This window comes from Mytilus galloprovincialis, chromosome 11 (genome assembly GCF_965363235.1).
Source record: "Mytilus galloprovincialis chromosome 11, xbMytGall1.hap1.1, whole genome shotgun sequence".
In the NCBI taxonomy this organism is placed as follows: domain Eukaryota; kingdom Metazoa; phylum Mollusca; class Bivalvia; order Mytilida; family Mytilidae; genus Mytilus; species Mytilus galloprovincialis.
Window position 1 is genome coordinate 14,036,135 of NC_134848.1, and position 21,696 is coordinate 14,057,830.

Consider the following 21,696-nt stretch of genomic DNA (forward strand, 5'->3'; position numbering starts at 1 on the left):
GATAATCTTATGCGATTTATCAGTTAAATGATTTGCTTTTGACATCAAGTTTTTCCACAGTAATAAGATCTTTAAGTGGTGTTTTATCTTTAATAACATTGCTTTTGCACTTGATAGATTTAAACTTAACTAATTGTGAATTGCTATACATTTAGGAAAACTTATTGTCCTACATTCTGTGAATACTACATGTTAATTCTCATCTTTTATAGGAGTTTTCTTAACTCACAAGTACTATCATGGCAATTAATTACTATGTGACGATAACAGAACATGTAGTACTTACTTATCAGTTGTGTCTTCACTTTATCATGTTTGTTCTCAACATGCATAGACACCAACTTGAACAATGCCTGTTTGAGAAAAAAAAAGATTTGATTAACATAATATTATTCTTCTTATTAAGTTTTACAAAAAAACTTTTTGGGTTTATATTTAAATTGTATGATTTTATTGGCAATGTTTCACACTATGTAGGAACTACAAAATATATTCCGTGAGTTGTTCTTCCCTTTACAAAATTGTAATACTTTTAATTTAATGATAAACTACTGGATCATAAAATAGTGTCATCTATAAATGATCTTAGGAAACCTTTCTAGATCTTTGAATTAAATGTAAACAAACACTCTGAGTGATTTTTAGAAGACTAAATATGGGTTTAAGCAGTTTTACTATAAATTCAACTGAGAATCTTTTCCAGTTATTGGAATACATTAAACATTTCAAATTTCAAGAAAAATACGTTTTTGAGTTCCTAGGGCATTTTGTAATTTTTAGGTACTTTTTGTCATAAAGGTCATCACCTGTTTTGGTTCTTATACATCCTCGGCTTTCAAATATTGTCTTTTGGCGTTCCAGATGAATGTTCCGAATGTCGAAACTACAATCCCGTTCTCTTTTCACGAATTGGACCTACCGAATTTGATTATTTACCAGGTTTGTCATAAGCTGAGAAACACGACGGGTGCCACATTGGGAGCAAGATTTGTTTACCCCTTCAGAGCACCTGAGATCACTCCTAGATTTTTGTTGGGTTCGTGTTGATTAGTTTTTAGTTTTCTATGTATTATTTGTCTTTTGCCTTTTTTATTTTTAACCATGGCATTGTCAGTTTATTTTCGATCTATCAGTTTGACTGTCCCTCTGATATATCTTGCTCCTTTTTTTCAGAAGAAAATTTAGTTAACCCATTAGCTGGTCTTCTATAACTTCTAATTTGAACGCTATACGCGGTTTCGTCTTTAATCAGACTTATCAGAAACGTTAAAATCAATTCAGTTGAACGGTCAATTAAAACGTGTTAAAAATGTTAAACGTCAAATAATATTATAGCAAGTAGAATAGCCTTGTACATGTTGTAATAAAATAAGTAAAGCGTTTTTTAAGGCATAAAATTCATTAATGTTGTTCTCATATCTTTTACAGTATTGGGTTTATACTGCTGTTGGTAGATTATCGGTAAAGGATGGTTTTTCAACACTTTAGTCAGTTATTCGATATTGAACTTTCTTCAATTTCAGATTTTAAACTAATGAACTAATTTATTTAAAGAATTTATAAAGAATACATGTAACAACTGTCTCGAGCGAGGTTGAACAAAGATGGAGTTGGTCAATCATTTAAGGCATTTTTTGATCACTTTGCACTTCAAATGTGTTGCTTCTTATACCCGTTCATCCTCGACTTTCGGCTTTGATCGATCGTAGTAAAGGTAAATATAGATAGAAGTTTCAAACGAGTTATTATTATAAAGTGTTGTATTTTATGCTATCTTTGACTATTTATTGAGATAAATACATTAGTTTTTGCTAATAGTTCAACAATCTATCAACAATAAATAGCAATTAAGATGACAGTTATTTACATAAACGACACGAAAATATTAATAAGGTTTGTGAATTGGTATTTTACCTGTCCAATATCATCCCAATATTGGTTGAACTTTTCCTCTGAGAGTTTTCCTTCATAGCTTTGAGTTGCTTCGTTCCTTATAAATTTAATTCTGGAAAGCATTGCACCGATACTTAGATCAGATTGAACTGGATATAAATCGCCAACACTGATTTTGGCAAGATCACTTAAAAGATATACCATGAGTCTAATATCAAAATTCTCTGATGTAACTGATTTTTCTGAAGAAAAAAATGTAATTTATAATTATAACAAGACATCACAATTGTTTAAGCTACAAGTTATTTTACAAATCATCTTTTACAGAGCACAACATGGTTTCTACTATGTATATACAAACAAAGAGTTATGATTGCCAATGAGACAAATATCCACCAAAGTTCACATGAAATGGTTGTAAGCAATTGTTGTCAACCAAACGGCCTTTGAAAAAGATCCGATAACGTACATGTATGATCGACAATAAAAGACTTTGACAATAAAAATACGAAACAGTTAAATTAAAAACTTCGAGGCCTAATTTATAAATATTCATATAAAATTCGTTACAAAAAAAAACAAAATATGACAGACAAGAACCATCAACAACGACGTTCAGATGTTGTCATTTGTTGATTTCCGGTTTGAATGGTTTAACCTAGTAATTTTTGGTGCCCTTTATAGAGCTTACTGTTCGGTAATAGCCAAAACTCCGTGTTGAAGGCCGTATTGGCTCTATAATTGTTTACATTTTACATATTTTGACTGGGATGGAGAGTTATTACATTGTCACTCGCGTCATATCTTCTTTCATCAATGTACACTAAATATAGTTAAAATTTTCTCTTATGGTATATGCAATACCGACCAAATCAAGAAATTTAACGTTGATAACTGAAAACTGATCCAATGTACTCTGTGTACCCAACATACAACCGTTCCATACATCAAATATGTAATGAAAATTTAACGTTGATCAACAAAAAAGGGGTCTGATCATCCCTACCAGATGAACGTTTCCAACTATTTCATAAAACTATTGTTTACAGTTTATGAGAAACAAGCCTAACAATAATAACAAAGCGGTTTGAACGACAAATTTATGTGACGTTTAAAAATTTCTGACGTCAGACACGCGAATCAATGAATGTGTTTGTAGATGTTTTTTTGTGCTCTGTTAAATTGTTCCTTTTTAAATTGTTACACGGAATTTGATGAGACTGTCATCAAAGTGGGAGGTTTAGCGCTTTAAAACCAGGTTTAATCCACCATTTTCTACATTTGAAAATTTCTGTACTAAGTCAGAAATATGACAATTCTTGTCCATTCGTTTTTGATGTATTTTGTCAATTTATTTTGCCATATGAATATGTACTTTCCGATTGGATTTTCCTCTGAGTTCAGTATTTTTGTGATTTTACTTTTTGCAAATTGAGATCAAGTAAACTAAGTCCGTGGGACATATTCAATTTTCATACAAATTTACAACTAATTTTTGTTAAGTTCTTAAAAATATTCATAATAAGTTTAACCATCATTAAATTCCCAAACAGAAAAATAAATAAACAAATTGCTTTCAAATCGTATTCAAATCTCTTTCAAATCGTGATTCTGCGATTCATTAACCAAATCATAAACAAATCAGAATTTTCCAAATTTCCTAAAAAGATTTCTTTGCGATTTCTTTTTATTGTATGATTTGTAAGCAATTTGTTTCTGTTTTAGTGTGATTTCTTTATGATTTGTTTACTTAGAATATCGTATGAAATGATTTGAAAGAGATTTGTTAACTTTGTAAGCTAGAATGGGTCAGTATAAACATAATTTTTACAGACGAGTGTGATTTCATGTATGAACCACGCTTAAGCAATTCAGTGTTTATCAGCTTAAATTCTTTAAACACTTCAATAATTGGACTTTTATGATAACTAGTATGTACCTTTATCCTGTGGATATAGTAATTCCCACTGAACACAATTGATAATCTCTTTCCTTCTGTACCGTTTATTCAAGTTAAAATTATGTTTTACAAGAGTTTTTCTTAACTGGTTAGGTTTAATCTCAAGATTAAACTTCATTCGAACAACTGGGCATGCTACTCTGAACAGAAGATGTATCATTCGTAAGAAGTTTATTTCATCTGTTGTTAGTTGATCTACAATAAATAATAGAAAAAATAGACTGTGTAGCTTCACTTTGAATTAAGATATAGCTTACGTATAAACAGAAAGTATCGGTTATATTAGAAGAGAAAATCGAATAAAATAATCTCTTGTCGGTAAATTACTTTAAAAAATAAAAAAAAAATATCATGTAGAACATTGATATTGACGTAGTGGTCACATAACTATCAGTAAAGAAATGTACTAAGTGCAATTCTTTTTTTAAAGTTTATAAATATCTTTGCGTTTAAACCGTACTGCTTAATGTAATTTGATGTCATTCAAAAAAAGTGCTGAGACTACGATCGTCCTTAAATATGAAAGTACGACAATCCTATGCATTAAACACTTCCGTTAATAATAAACATGATAGAACACAATGTTATTGTATTATTTCACGTTATTAAGAAGACGAAATGATAGTATGTCTTCTGACAGTAGAAAATATATATTGTAATTGTACATAAAAAATTATAAATACTCTGTTCTCTGACATATGCAGTATCAACCAACACTGTTTCTTCTGCTGCTTCATCCGCTCTATCTGCATCTATAATCAAGAATGGAACTATACGATTTTGAACAATGAATATGATCAGATATGTTATCACCGTTTATACATACATGGTATTAGTAAAATACATATAATAAATTTTCATAGATTCTATGCATATATGTCGTAAATTATAAAAACAATTTGACTTCAAATGTCCAGGTTTAAGTAATGTTGAATTTCCAAAATAATTAGAGTCTATAAACCCCGATGCTTTTTATTGCATACTTGGTAAAATCGTCATGTATCTTAATGTTTTCATATAAATTGTTCTCACAAACTTAAGTTTAATATTTATGTTTTTATAAAGCATATATTTTAGGTAATATCAGAAATATAATTGAGATAAAAATTTATAGGAAACGTTTCACTTTTAATGCAATTAAAATCAGAAAATAAAGACAAAGGTGTCTTATTAAGCGTTCTGAGTATATACTTTTCCCAACTGATTCTAAATTCTAAATATCAATGTTATTATTATCATAACCATCTCTTCAAGAAACCAAATCATTGCAAAAAAAAATACAAAATATAACAGACTTGTTTCCCTATAATTTAAAAAATATAATAAATTGTATATACTCTGTCGTTTGTAGCATGAATTGTTTTCATAAAACTCATGATTGGGTCCTCTATCGGTTTCATCTAACTCTGGTTCGTTTGTTTTAACTTCGGCTACAACGGCATCTGTAACGACATGTGCGCATGAACCTTGTTAAAAGGAGCAATTGTGTATTCAATACTTTGATTATGAGGATAATTTAAAATGCATATGGTTGGAATATGGATAAAGTAAAATACAATGTATATTACATAAAATGCTGAACTTGGACAGGCATTTTGTAAATGACTTAAATGCATATTCTTTCTGTACATATCGATTTATTACATAAAAAAATTAAATCAACAAAATACTGGACCCCAAAAAATCATTAGCAAAGGCAACTTTAGTTGGTTAAAAAAAAGATAAGTCTTTGAATACCACCTGTTAAAGTGTTGAGAGCACTCTGAGTTTTGTTAAAGATCACTTTGATTCAAACAAAAAATTCTCTGAAACTGACATTATCCAAGTGCCTGATTTCTTGATTGACTACAAATTTGTTACGTTTGGAGGACGTGTTTTTCAACAGACTGTCAGCATTCCAATTAAAACCAATTATCCCCCTCTTTTTACCAACTTGTTTCTTTATTATGATGATGCTGACTTCATCATCTTCATACAGGAACTTCTTAGGATGAAAGATAAGAAATTAGCAAAATCCTTTAACTTTACTTTCCACTAAATAAATCAAAATTTTCCCGTGCTTGCATTTCCATATCGTGATTTCCTTGATAGAGGGTTGCTGCTCACAAGGAAGCTATTAAATCAAGCATTCCAAATGATGAAGTTGAAATCATCCTATAAATTTTTCGGACGCTATCACGAGTTGGTTGATCGGTATTGAATAACCGTTTCACAGATGATATCGGATATGTTCCTTGCGTCGTAACTACAATCTCCTTCCCTTTTCATGAATGGGACCTACGGAATTATACTAATTACTGGGTTCTTAATAACATAATGTATGTACCTGTCCCAATTCAAGAGCCTGTAATTCAGTGGTTGTCGTTTGTTTATGTGTACGTATTTGTTTTTTCGTTCATTTTTTTTTTATGTAAATAAGGCCGTTAGTTTTCTCGTTTGAATTGTTTTATTTTCATTTCGTGGCTTTTACAGCTGACTATGCGGTATGTGCTTTGCTCATTGTCGAAGGCCGTACGGTGACCTATAGTTGTTAATTTATGTGTCATTATGGACTCTTGTTGAGTGTTGTCTCATTGGCAATTGTACCTCATCTTCTTTTTCATGTAAGTAACACAACGGGTGCTACAGGTGGAGCATTCCCATTATGTGGCGGGATTCGTGATACTTAGTCTTTAGTGTTCTATATTGTCATGATTGTGTCATTTGTACTATTATTTTTCTGTTTGTCTCTTTAATTTTAGCCATGGCGTTGTCAGTTTTTTTTTCTATCTTTGAGTTTTAGTGTCCCTCTGGTATCTTTCACCCCAATTGTATTCTATCTAAAATTTCAACAATAAGTTCTTCGTACTGAAGTTATGATTTATAACTCCAGAAGATTTTTTACATTGATAGAACAGAATTCAACATCGTCCCTGAATCTTGTTAATAGCAAAACTGTTAATGATTGTATGCATATAGTTATCAAAGGTACCAGGATTATAATTTAGTACGCCAGACGCGCGTTTCGTCTACATAAGACTCATCAGTGACGCTCATATCAAAATATTTATAAAGCCAAACAAGTAAAAAGTTGAAGAGCATTGAGGATCCAAAATTCCAAAAAGTTGTGCCAAACCCGGCTAAGGTAATCTATGCCTGGGATAAGAAAATCCTTAGTTTTTCGAAAAATTCAAACTTTTGTAACAGGAAATTTATTAAAATGACCACATTATTGATATTCATGTCAACACCGAAGTGTTGACTACTGGGCTGGTGATACCCTCGGGGACGAAACGTCCACCAGCAGTGGCATCGACCCAGGGGTGTAAATAGTTATCAAAGGTACCAGGATTATAATTTAGTACGCCAGACGCGCGTTTCGTCTACATAAGACTCATCAGTGACGCTCATATCAAAATATTTATAAAGCCAAACAAGTAAAAAGTTGAAGAGCATTGAGGATCCAAAATTCCAAAAAGTTGTGCCAAACCCGGCTAAGGTAATCTATGCCTGGGATAAGAAAATCCTTAGTTTTTCGAAAAATTCAAACTTTTGTAACAGGAAATTTATTAAAATGACCACATTATTGATATTCATGTCAACACCGAAGTGTTGACTACTGGGCTGGTGATACCCTCGGGGACGAAACGTCCACCAGCAGTGGCATCGACCCAGGGGTGTAAATAGTTATCAAAGGTACCAGGATTATAATTTAGTACGCCAGACGCATCATGCACATAAAGAAACGTTCGGGAAAATGGTTCCACATGGTCAACACACATGAATTATGATATATCATAGAATGCACGAAAAACGTCAAAAAAAAGAGCTTCAGGAACTGTTATTACTTACAAGCTTTTAATCGAATTCCTCTGATCAATTTTTTTTTTTTGGTGTTGATCTTTTTTGTTCTTTTTGTACCGTTGAGATATTTTTACGCTCTATGCAATTGCATCAATTTAGAAAATTTAAGACGGATAAATTCATATATTGCATGTAAAAGGAATTTACTTTGTCTTATTTGCAATTTCAAACATATGAAGAAGAAACAACAACGACACTCTTTGTTGGTCTTGAATGTGCATCGTCGGATTGTTTTATTTCCAAAAACATCTCAAAACATAATTCTGCATCAACACGTTTTTATCATGTAGATGTCGCGAAATATACCACCTTTCACCCATTGATAGAACCTGCCGGAATTCGAACCCACGACCTCCGGTACTCGAGCGTTGTATGCAACCAAGCGTATATGACCACTACAGCGTTTTTTTGTAGACTAAACAAAATGAAATTAAAGGGTTACAATTTTACAATTAAAAAGGATAAACATAAGATTAAAGAAATATGAAAAAAGGAGACGCTCAAAGTAGGAAGGTTTTATTGTTTTGATATTCGTGAGACCTGTCAATCCTTTAAATTCAGCAGATGCCAAAACCATGTTTTTTTTACAAAAAAAAACCCAAACAAGCAAATAATTTTACAAGAGGCTTTTTAAAGCCAGCATCGCTCAACTTATGTTCATATTTAACAAAGCAAACTCTCCAACATTTTAGACATGTAAAATTCATGGCAAAAATCTGTTTTGGTGATCTCGTATTGACGATCATTTAGTTCGTTTGGTTTATCGCTAACTTCTTTCGTTTGTGCTCAAAATACAAAAGAAGATACAAAAAACTCATTAAAGTGCAATCAATCCTATAAAGAGTGACATGATACATGTACTAACTGTTTTGGCAAAATATGAATTGTGAGTAGATCTTGACTTGATACTTTTTTTTGTGATTTAAAGCGTATATTTATATGTAATTATTTTTATCATATATGGCAAAATGCAATCAAGATATCGAAAATCGTCATTACTGAGTATTATCTATAAACGTTGAAAATTTTTCTCTTTATTGTCTTAATTGTAGATCTTGTCTTGCTGATAATTTGTTGCGATTGAAGTTCTATCCATCTGTCAGAATTTCAAGATAGAGGGCACAAATTCTAAAAAATGATAAAAATCGACATCAAAGAGCATCACTCCTAACAAGGAGTCAAATGACGATTTCAATCGTAGACTTGTTTGAAGAAGTTATTTTGCTGATCATATTTGCAATTTAAAGTGCTATAGTTTTCAAGATAGTAGGCAAAAAGTAAGAAAAATAATTATAAAATTGTCTATAAAGGTTGTACCCAACACTTTCACTAAAATTAATTTGGCTCGTTTAATTTTCATAAAATTTTGACGAAGTATTAACTGTGACCCTCTAACAAAAATATAAAAAAATCAAAAATTGTGAACCAACCATTTTATCAGAAAAATAACACTGATTATATAGCAGTTTGACAGACACCAATTTTGATCACTTAGAAGCCTAATAATCCCTTTCCAACACAACGTAATTAAAACGTTAAGCTGACTCAACAGAGTTATATCCCTGTAGTGTTAAGTACCACCTTAAGGGAATAAAAATAGTCGTCTGACAGTATAAACATAACAGGAAAATTTGTAAAGGTCAAAATTCTGAACATTTTTGCCCTGTCAGATTGTTTTTATTTATAGATAGTTTCTCACTCATAGACAGTACTAGCATTTCCCCCTATGTTATTTCTTTAGCCATGTCGTCCTTCTTAATTGGCCGGCAGGGTAATTGGACATACTCCTTAAGAAATATACAAATTTGACCTAGAAATTTTAAAGAAGAAAATTTTTGTAAAGGTTAACGGACGATGACGACGACGGACGATGACTACAACAGATGACGAATGCCAAACAAAAAGAAAGAAATGTTTAGCCAATGGGCAAGGTGAGCTAAAATTAATGGGACCTTATAAAAAAAAATCCCCGTAAATCAAGAATTAAAAGAAACTTACATAGGTTTTGCTTTTTATGTCCCTTTTATCTCAGAAACTTTGAAACTTACAGCAAATATGTAAAACCAACATAGAAAGCTTGTTTTATCTGAGACAAAAATTATCAACTTAGAATATAAAGCTACTATGAAGTCACAACTTTAATGTCGAATAGTAAGTCTAAACAGTAAACACAACATGCAGAACCATTTACGACATAGATCAATTGGAAGTAAAATCAATCAAACAATCACAATGAAATATATATAGCTGTAAAATGATATTTATGCATGCGTTTTGTGTATAATCTAGCTCTCTGATTAACTTTAATGAAACATCAACGATATATTTATAATAAAAGTTATGTCTTCTGATACTCATACCATAGCATATTATTCTGCTTTACTCATGTTACTGTCAATTATCAAAAATATCAAAATGTTATTTATATTTATATTTTTTTTACAGGGTCCTACCTGTTTGCTTTCTCTGGATACATATGTTCAGTGATTCCAATTGTTGACTAGTCCATTTGTCAAATAAAACAACAAAGAAAAATACTCCTGCAACTAAAAGATTGAAAGGTAAATATCTGTTACTTGGTTATACAAGATAGCATAATATTTTCTATTATCAAATGTAATGATGAAGACGTTCGCCTTAGCAGGGAATAATCATGATACAAAGATATATTGACAAATTTCAGTTACTTTGAACTATAGGATGCGTTCAGTTCCAGCAGGTCAATGTTTGGGTTAAACGGTTTTTATTTTTTTTTTCATTGTACCGGTAAACACTTCTTTAACCTCGTTTTTTGTTTAGTTGTTGTAGTCGTGTTAATGGCAACGTTAGGATTTGAAGTGAAATATGACTTATATTTAAATTTCAAGTGATAATATTTAAAACTGAAGCAATTAAACAAACTGAATTCCTTCTTTTTCTTTTTGAATTTACGTATTAGTTATAATATATTACATCTTAAAAAAAGCAACCACCCCGCCACATTATGTATGTATGTGCCTGTCTCAAGTCTGTAATTCAGTGGTTGTCGTTTGTTTATGTCTTACATATTTGTTTTTCGTTCATTTTTTTATATACATAAGGCCGTTAGTTTTCTCGTTTGAATTGTGTTACATTGTTTTACATGTTAATTTCTGTGTCATTTTGGTCTCATGTGGACGATTGTCTCATTGCCAATCCTACCACATCTTCTTCTTTTTTATATATATATATATAATCAAAGTCATTGTGAAGAAATTAATTCCTCAATTATCATGATTACGTGTAAGGTACAAACACATACTATTTGTATCTGTTTGATCAGAATAATGATTTATACATTATGTTGGAAAACAAGAACTATCTAAAGAGTTTATATAATCAGGAGGGGACTCGGATTATTTTACTTTATAAATTAGCGAAAGGTGGAACAATATTATTCTCGTTCAACTTACCACTTATGTAAACGAGGCAAAGACTATACAATACGGTAGCTGCACTTGTGTCCCTATTCCACTTGATTCGTGTGTCTGCAAAAATGTCATCCGGATAATAATATTCTTACCATATCGTTTAAAAAAGAACGGCATATCTCTCATAAACGCGCGTCACATAAATAAAGTTATCACAACGAGCATAAATAAAAAGTAGTCCTTTTCTTAAAGTCAAAGAAAACAGCAACCTTACCATTCAATAGAGGACATACGTAAATCTGCATGTGTTGTACTAACTAAGTATCAAACATTTGTCATGTTCAAACTTGTGTAGATAGAGACTGTTAACATTTTAAGCTGTAAATCAATTCTTAAAAAAAGACTGTTGATACCATCAATTTTCTAAATAGGAAAAAAATATCGGGGGCCATACATGTATCTCCCAATTACAAAACCGAATAACTGACAATTTCTCAAATTCTATATTATGTCCATTAAAAAAAGAAAATGAAGTAAATTGGTATATAGAAATACGAATATCTTGTCTTCTATAATATAATTTAAAGAAAAGTTGCAAATGTTATGCAAAACGCTGGTGACTTTATTTTAGTTCCTGGTGTTTTTTTTTTACTTCCACCACCAAGACATATGCATATTTTTCGAGACTTATATTCTCCGTGCGATGCTTGGCGGTTCTTAATACTTCACGAAAATGTGGGGATACGTTGTTTTATAAAATATCTTTATGTTTATCATGTTTATGCATCACCGCAAACGCATGTGAGAACTTACATTTTTTACTGAACAACACGTTATTCATTTGTGTAAGGACGGTTCCTTCTTTATCTTTGCTTTCAGAATATCTACAAAAGATTGTAATCTATAAATATATTTTATTATGGTACGTTTAAAAAAGCTTGTATGACTGTTTACTTCGTGTTTATTTCTGTTGTTATAAATAATATGTACATGCACACTTATATATTTATCTTTCGTTTATTCATTCAAACTTTAAGAATACCAATATACATTGAAATTTTTCATAGGCGAATATACAAAGGGAAAGTCATTTTGATAATGCATGAGGATATCATAATTTGGATATGAATTATCGCTAGCTCGACAACTGTCAGCTGTTTTGTTGACACATATGTTTTATAATTACCAATCAAATCATGATGTCGTCCATAACACTCTATAGAGGATGATTTTGAATAAGGAACAATAACCTTTATCAATGAACGCGAACTCTAGCATATCATATCATCTTAAATACATATACTCAATATGTATCATGTATATAGCTGACCAAAAAGTTAAAGGACAAGGTGCACGATTTTAATTTTTTTACGCATCCGTATGGTATAATCGTCATAAAAATAATTCACTCGGTCAGTGTTGATGTGAACAAATGGAAGCTAATTAATGGTTGTGTTTTGAAGCCTAGGTTTACTAATTGTCACCAATGTAAACAACCAACAAAAAAGCATGGATATTGAATAAAGCACGCGTATAACATGTACAATAAAATAAAGTTTATTTTAATAACTCAGCGATGTTTACATTTATTGACTCTTTTTTCAAATTTGGTTTTACCCTTCTCACTTGCGTATTGCGATCACAAAAAAATTACGAGAAAGGTGACGCTGAGGTACGTTTAGCAAATGACTGCCTGGGAAGCCAAAAAAATATTAATATTTTTCTCTTAAATTTGGACATATTAAAGACTTTTCTTCAGAAACAAAGTATATGGACAAAAGTTTTATAATAAAAACTAGACATTTAGTAATAAAAGAAACCCATTTGATTCAATTTTACTTAATTTGCAGTTGATATAAGAAAATGTCGGTTCTACATAAGAAATATGACAGTTGTATCATAAGTTTAATGTTTATGAGCTTGATGAGTTTTCGATTTGGCATTTGATTCGGGGCTCTAAATTTTCCTCGAAGTTCAGTATTTTTGTGAATCTGATAATCCATCCTTTAGTACGTTCACAATAAATCTAATTCTGCTGTTGGTACATGTAGGTGATGCAACATTGGACAATACTTGTTATTAGTTTTCAATGAGTTTCGTAGATCATTTGTAAGATCTAGCAAGTATATACGTTGCTGTATGTCATTTATGTGACTATGTGATCATATACAGATGAAAAAGATTCGATAACAACAGTTACCTCACCAGTTTGATTTTCAATCGATAAATACAGAATGTAATATTTTCATTATAAAATCATAAGCTTGAAAATATTTTTTTGGAAATATTCCAAACGTCTCACCTTATATTTATACATTTTGATGTTTGATTATAATTGCTTGGTAGACATTCATAATCTAAAATAAAGACAAAATTCAAATTGATGATCCTTAAAGTCTAATGTCATGAACGATAACAATAATTTACAGGCTGAATATATTGATTTGAATTGCTATGATGAAACTTTTAAAATTTAAGCAATGTTCGAATGTGTCATGGAACTAAATTGAATTTGTATGATTTTTTCAAACATGTAGTTTCTCTAAAGTTGTTTTTTTTTTCATTTCTAAAAGTAAGATGACAACGCTTTCCTGATACACAAGTGAACAGCTGTACGAAATTTTTATAATACGATATTCATCATTATATAATATAAAAAAGATACGCTTTGTTTTTTTTTTAATATTTTGCAAAAGTCTCTATTCATGTAAAACCCGTGGCTAACATGACGGTAACAATTCAGATGTGTGTACTACAATTTATGTGACATTATTTAATAAAAAATAACACGGTTGATAAAAACAAAATGTATCTAATAATTTGAATAGATATCTTCACGAACCATTTTGATCTGCTTCGAACCGTTTTGTTATATTCCAAAAAATACAGTTAATTGATCGATAGATATATATCGGAAAAATTTCATAACCTTAAAATTGAGAATGGAAACCTGGAATATGTCAAAGAGACAACATCCCGACCAAAGAAAAGGATAAAATCCAAACTCAAACAATCGACATTCAACGCAACGAGAACATCCCGCACCCGGAGGTTGTTCTCAGCTGGCCTCTAAATAAATGTGTGAACAAATTCAGTGAAAATGGACGTCACACTAAAATATAAATATTCAACCCTTAATGACCTGACAGCAGTATCATAACTATATCCCTTCAAACTCTTTAAAGGTTTGGATAGCTTTTGAGATGAATGCCGAAATCTTAAGACTAAACTAAAGAATAGTAAAATAAGGATTGGATGAGAAATGCCTGAACGTATTAGATGTCTGCATTTTGATTTATATTTACATCTGAAAACAATAACAACCAACCAACATATATTATAAAAACCGGTAAATAAACTGGACTCAATACTGAACTATCACTATAATAGATAATATTAAAAAAAATAAAAAGGTAAGAAACCAAAATAAGTAATAACATATAAAAAGAGTTTTTGCATAAACTGAAATCAACATGATACACAGTTAAAACGTAGTCCTGCAATCCTGCTCAATTTAGATAATGGTTGTAATTTAGAGTATATTCCAAAAGCATCTTCATAAACTGTACATACCACTCATAATTCCCATTATTTCATTATTGCAAACCATTACAGTTACAAAGAAAAGAAAAAAAAAAGGCCAGACTAAATATGCAGGCGCTGTTTAAAAGGTGATTTCAAAGAACAACAAATGATTGGAAATGTTAACGTAAGCATGTAAACTTTGTACATTTATTGTATTATTTACTGTCATTTATTTTTTTTCAATAAAATATGATCTTATTAAAAGCAAATAAGTGTCATTTCTTCTAATAACATTATCTATGATTGTCTCAATAATACACCGACAGCTATTTGACAATATAAAAATAAAAGATAAAACCGAAAAATAGCCTTTTTAATGGTCTACACTGATACTTTAACTTGTTTAAGTCAAAGAGTAGAAGTAATCTTATTCTTTTAGTCATCAATAAAAATATATAACTAATTTGAAACCAAATGTTCTCAGAAAACAATTGAAGGTCTTACCACTTCTTACGATTCATATTGATATGAAAATATTAAAATAAAGTTTAAAGTGTCACATACAGTGTCAAATGATAACTTGATGTACGCTGATTTAAAAAATATATGATTTCTAAACATTTTTGATAGTTAACATAACACTGATTCAAAAAATATATGGTCCTATATACTTTTACATCAGATAAGTACAAAACAAAGCTACTTCCGGTTGGATTTTCAAGTTCATGTCAATTGCAACCTAATGAAGTCCCATGGCTCTATCGTGTTTAAATATAAGGTTAATGCAAAGTTCAAAATCCAGAACATCAAATTTAACTTTGACCTTCAGCTCGATTTCAAGGTCATACACCAAGGACCTTTAATCAAATTTTCCTATGTCTTTATTATACTAGATAAATGAGTCATACATATAATGTTAAATATGAAAAAGGAGAAATTCCCTTTTACGGGCAATGTACCCTTTTAACCAAAGTTCATGTGTTACGACATGTGGCAACTTACATTTTTGTAAAAATATGTTGTCGATAACTTATACGGTTTTTGGAAGTAAGTGAAAATAAGCCAAAACCAATTTTCATTATTTGGACCAAGGACCTCAAAAAGTCTCTAATACTTATGGTTAACCAATTAGAAATGCATATTACTTATATCATTTGCATCAGGGGAAATAAAACTCATATGGAGTGTAGATATCGATTCGGTCAAAATAGGACAAATCATGTGAAGGATATAACAAGTAATTTTTAAAAATAAATTGTCGCTTTTTTATGCGGCTACGGAATAGATGTAGTCGCAAGGAAAACAGTACTCAGGGAAGAAAATTGTTCGGCTAAGCAGGGTGAACTTTAAAAGCGCATGAACTATACAATACCATATTAGAAATATCTAAGCGACATATTGCGAAACAAATATTTATCGCAAGAACAAAATAAGGCTGAAAAAAATATATAATCAGAACAAACACAATAGGTATTTCCACAGAAAATGGGAAAGACCTTATTAAAAAGTACCATACCTGCTGACAGTGTATAGTTTACTGGGCATGATTTCAGATAGCAAGAACAGTCTTCGTCTGTAGGGATGCAAAAACATAGGTTTTTTGGAATTATTATAAATGAATAGTTCTGTGTATAATCGCATCCGCATGATCTATCCTCCTTTCTTGAATCATCTTTGTATACAACTTGACCTTCTTCACTGCATATTGATTTAGTATAGGTACAGTCACTCATGCTTCCATTTGTCCAGAATTTAAATGGTTGGAAACGTTCCTGTGTACAATACCCTCTTGTAAAGGAGCCAGCATAGATTCGCTTACTTCCTGTAAGTATTGGATAGAACAAATAACTATACGTCACTGTACATTTTTGAGTACTATTGTCTTATCAACTTTCCGGGTTTTTTTAAAAATAATATAACACGATTAGCAGTTCTTCTGACTTTAAAAAGACAAATCGAATCCATGAATGTACCAAACTTCCTTATATATATTTGTCATCATCTTATTTCAATCATGTTTTTTAGAGTCAATCTCATAAACGAAAACAAACATACTTTTTTCATGCTTTTAAAAAATTATATCGTCGCTGGGCTTCTAAAATGTCGTATATGACTTTTTTTGGCTAAAAAAACTTTTTGACACCAATGGTCTGGGCGGGAGGAAATCTTTGGTATTACAAAATAGCATGCAGTTAGACCAATCAAAATGTGAGAAATAAGACATATCACAAAATTGCCAATGTCAGTTGTTTGTAAAGTTTGCTTCCAAAATGTTGTATGAAAACTTGAAAATCGTTGTAGAATGGCTTTGGGAAAAAAATATTTGTACATTTCTTTATTTCTGTGAAAATAATTTAAGTTCTTGGATAATCCAGAAAAAGTTTTTATTTAACTGCTAATTACAAAAATGTTCAAGTTTACCTACGACATTTTTGAAGCATGCATTTTGCCAAAATTCTCAAAGCCTGTTTGTGAGATATTTTGTTTTTGAAAAATTTGTAACTTACAACATTTTAGAAGCCCAGCGACGATATGTACTACATACAAAATAATGCCAATGAAAAGCTAAACCAAAAATAAATTTACACACACTAGTAAACAAAATGAAATCTGCACGATTCACACCTCAAATATACATGTTCTATCATAAACAATTGACAACTTCATTAATTGACGGTCATATACGTTGGAGTTCATGTCGATATGAATCATGCACAACTAAAATATCTAACTAATGTCGATATCCGAAATGACAGTAATAAAATAGAGTTGAAAATCACGGAAATTATTGTCCCTACTATGTAACTGCCTATTGTACAGCAATTTATCAAAAAATAGAACCATTACATACAAAATTGTACAAAATACTTTTGACGAATAAACAATGGGTTACTGTGAGTTACTTAAAATGGTAAAATTATAACCATGATAAGGTAGATATTTATACATGTTATAAGATACATAACGAGTCAGAATTGGATATCGCTTATTATTAACTCAAGTTATTTATTTCAATATAATAATGAAGGAGTCTTAGTCGAGAATAGTTGAGCTAGTCTTTTGTCCATTCAAGTATGGCGACATATGTATGTCCTGTTCCAGTGTCAGCCTTTAACGATCTTTAACATCGGAAACTTCAAAATTATTCGTACTCTTCAGAGTTTAATAAAAGTTGGCAATAAGAAGATTTCCCGGTAAATACTGTCAGTATATTGTATACTGTTAACGAAATCACTCACTATGCCCGTCTTAACTTTTGAAATTCATCAATGACCTCACGAATAGCCATTGCAAATGTCGAAATATTGTCTAATGATACTGAATAAGCCAATGAAATCAATGCAGATTTATGTATCCCTTTTTCGTATCAACTTCCGTGCAGTGTGCGTGCAGTGTGATACGAAAATATCTCTTCATGCAAGAAATAGATAACAAGCCACAACTATAAGAGAAATCAAATTATTACATTTAGTATGCTGGTTTGTGTTTCATTGAATTTCTGTTTGTCTATGAGGTTTGTCCCGGTATCTATGGTGATTTTATTTACAACCACTGGGTGAAGTTTTAATTTCCGGAGGGAATCACCAGAACAGAAGTCAGCACTTCTGTGCTGACATGAATTATCATTGATATGATCATATTTATAAAATTAACTGTTTAAAAGAATTTTGAATTTTTGAAATACTAAGGCTTTTCTACCTCATGCAGGAATAGATTACCTTAGCTGTACTTGGCAAAACTTTTAGGAATTTTGGTTCTCAATACTCTTCAACTTAGTATTTTATTTAAACTTTTTAACTTTTTTGGATTCGAGCGTCACTGAAGAGTCTTCTGTAAACGAAACGCGCGTAAATACAAAATTTAATCCTGGTATCTATGATAATATTGTTTTACCTTTTCGATCCCAGTCAGGTCCATTACATCCCTCAACATATTTCTCTTTAATATAGTTGAACAAACAATAATATTTCATAGTGTTGGTACAGCTTGCTTTTGCCCGCAATTTCCAATGGGCTTGTGCAGGACATTTTAAATTAAACGATTCAACGTTTAATATCAAAATCTGAAGAAAAAATACATTTGAATTATGAAAAATAAAATTACTTATACTAGTACACTCTAAACAAAAATCCTTTCGTGATGTGATATATATCTTTGTTTTTTCTTGGATTGAAAATGAATTATTTCAAACATTTGTTCGGTGTTTGAAATAATTCTAGTAACGCAACATACGCAAATAAGGCTCTGCTTTTTCCTTTCAATATAAGATACTATATATCGGTTGTGATACCTTCAAACTTATTTCAGATGAACCTGGATCATGTTCGGACGCACCAAATTCAAAAAGCGTTGTTTGTACTATTATACATATGAAAAATCATCATTGAAAAATATACTTTAAATTCAGGAATGTGTACTTCATTTCTGTAATTGCAATTATCATGACGGTCTAGGGTTTGTTAAAATTAAAACTGTTCAACAATTTTGATAGACAAGTATTTTTTCTCATACTCAGTTTCTTGAAATCACAATAATAAATCTCGCAAGTTAATTCATTGTGAAAAACGCTTCATAATATATGCACGGAACGATTTTTAAAATTACATGTATAAACACTTACTTGGTAAACAGACAATGTACAAAAGGAAGTTACTATTGAGATCGTCCATACATGGCATTTAATCATCATGCCCTAACAAATCTGTAGTCATAAAAATTGTAAATATCATCAAATCATTAGTCACCATTAAATTGTTTTGCTTCTTTAAATCCATTATGCAGAAGTATGATTGAAAGAATAATTCTGATCATAAAAATACTATAAAATCACCTAAATTTGTATGGTTGTATACACTCTAATGACTTTGTTTTTGTGAAAAGCAACATTTGATATAAGTTAACGTTAAGTTGTGAAAGAGAACGTGGACGTGATTTTGAAATGGTAATATCTAGGACGTCAGATGAAAAGACACTGAAAGTTTAGAACCATTATTCAATCCGTCATTTATTTTTATCATGCCGAATTTTGTTTATTTTACTTGTAAAATTGTGCATGTTCGTTTAAAAAGTTTGAATATCGAGGTCTTCTTATGTATCTAAAGAATATGATAAAAGGTAAATGTTATCTGAATATTCATCAAACAGAGGAATGCTGATTCTTTCAACTTGTTGTCTTATCAAAAAGAGTTTCTTTTAAAGTTATGTCATTCATTTTGTTTTAAATTAATGCATATCTGCTGCAGTAAAAAGCGTACGTTTAATATTATTATACACTTTTTGTCGTTTTTTTGTGTGCACCAAAATCGTCTCATATACTCTAAACAGTATGTAGGAACGTTATATTGTGTAAACATTATTAGTGTTTTCTATTATTCAAAACTCTTAGTTGACATATCCTAGGGACAGTTTGTAAAAGTCGTATTTGATGTGTCAGTTTCATGTTCTTCCACTTCGTATTTGTTCAATTTTATTAACTAAAACTATTAAAATGATAAACACGTGAAATAGTATAATAATGTCAATTTTACATGACTCTGTACTTATACATCCCGGCATTGTGTTATTGTTCTATGGTAAATTTTAATGCCCTTTTTTCTATATTATATGCATGTATTTATTTATTTTTATAATGATTAAGATTATAACACAGTATTGAGTGCTTTACCTCTATTATTGACATTTGTAACTGTTTGTTTGTCTTGTTCACACATCGTTTGTTGTTGTCGATATAATGAAATTCGATGCCACTGTCGTATACGTGAGAGATTTAATTCACTATTTTCTTCATGCGAAAAAACCTGTCTCAAGTCAGGAATATGACAGTTGTTATCTGTTCGTTTGATGTGTTTGAACTTTTGATTTTGCCATTTGGTAAGGGATGTTTTGAATTTACCTCGAAGTTCGGTATTTTTATTATTTTACTTCAATATAACCACCATTTGTCGTGATCCCTTAACAATAGAGACTGGTATACATCATGTACATAGCAGTCCTGCCTAGAAGATCGTCGTCGTCCTTTTATATCATTAAAATAACATTTAGTGGTGGATCTAGAAATTTTCATAAGAGGGGACACACTGACAGCCTAATCCAGTCATGATTCAGTTATTTCCTTTATTAACAACCAATCATCAAACAAAAAATAACCTCCTGCCTCCCCTCGGAATTTGCTTATGACATCGCTGATATGTATAGTATAACATTTTTTGAAATCACTTCTGACGTTCTTTTCTAGATTAGTAATTGTCTCTATATCTTTAATTGTAACTTATATTGTAACTCATATGTGATAGCAAAACAACCTGACACGACCTATAATTACACATATTTAACACAAGTTCTAGTATATTAAAAAAATGTTTGAACAATTACCCCTGAACAATATTACAAATAAGTACGACCTTTAAAAAAATACAACAAGTAATATCGATTTAGTACATCCGAAGCGCCTTTCTGGTTTAAACTTCATCAAGAACGATCAAAGCAATTTATTTGAAAGCAAGGATTACTAAGAATCTTATCAAATGAAGAACTTTATAACAAAAAATAACCGAATAAAATATCCGATCTGTCTCAGGCAAACTTTGCCTACAACATTGTTGTACAATAGACAATCATTTACTGGCTGTGAGAATTATTTTATCGAATGTGAAAACAGATTTATTTACCTAAAATACACACCATGCTATCTTTTTATGCTGCCATTTGTATATTTATGTGTATGTGTGTGGGTTTTTAAAGCAAACCGAAATTAAATATTTACTTAATTTAAAGTTTTACTTACATTAAATATATGTTTAATTTAGTTTGAATCCTATACGGATGATGATATTCTAACAAATCATGTTATTTTGATTTTTTTTCCCTACACAACAAGATGACTGCACACATAGTATTATGTGAATAATTATATAAATAACTTGATCGAATTCATACCAAGGTCATGCCACTTGATTTAAAAGTCAACCAGTTAAAGTTATTTTATTTCTAAACAAAATTCGATATAAACTTTTTTGAGTGTAAACACATATTATACTGCAGAAATATTGCCGTTGTTCAATCCGAAACTAATACTATAATTGTGTT

The 21,696-nt window shown here is 30.6% G+C and overlaps 1 protein-coding gene across 1 annotated transcript; it reads right to left on the reverse strand.

The window, feature by feature from the left end:
- Positions 1–44: 44 nt before the first annotated feature.
- On the reverse strand, positions 45–21,484 carry LOC143052043 (uncharacterized). The gene is made up of 14 exons (XM_076225017.1): positions 21,395–21,484; positions 19,232–19,312; positions 18,505–18,673; positions 16,127–16,432; positions 13,388–13,442; positions 11,899–11,969; positions 11,128–11,202; positions 10,150–10,242; positions 5,191–5,295; positions 4,537–4,605; positions 3,833–4,048; positions 1,915–2,135; positions 283–353; positions 45–69 (listed from the first exon to the last, which is right to left on the reverse strand). Exons 2-14 carry the CDS (start codon positions 19,298–19,300, stop codon positions 45–47), a joined length of 1,545 nt encoding a protein of 514 aa, XP_076081132.1. The 5' UTR covers positions 19,301–19,312; positions 21,395–21,484.
- Between the last annotated feature and the right edge of the window lie 212 nt (positions 21,485–21,696).

Bases quoted from the DNA above. Each gene is read 5' to 3' on its own strand.
- LOC143052043 (XM_076225017.1), bottom strand. From the start codon at position 19,300: ATGATGATTAAATGCCATGTATGGACGATCTCAATAGTAACTTCCTTT. The intron at 11,970-13,387 runs GTGAGACGTTTG...AATCTTTTGTAG, and splicing joins TCAAAATGTATAAATATAAG to ATATTCTGAAAGCAAAGATA. The intron at 70-282 runs GTACTACATGTT...CACCACTTAAAG, and splicing joins AAGACACAACTGATAAGTAA to ATCTTATTACTGTGGAAAAA.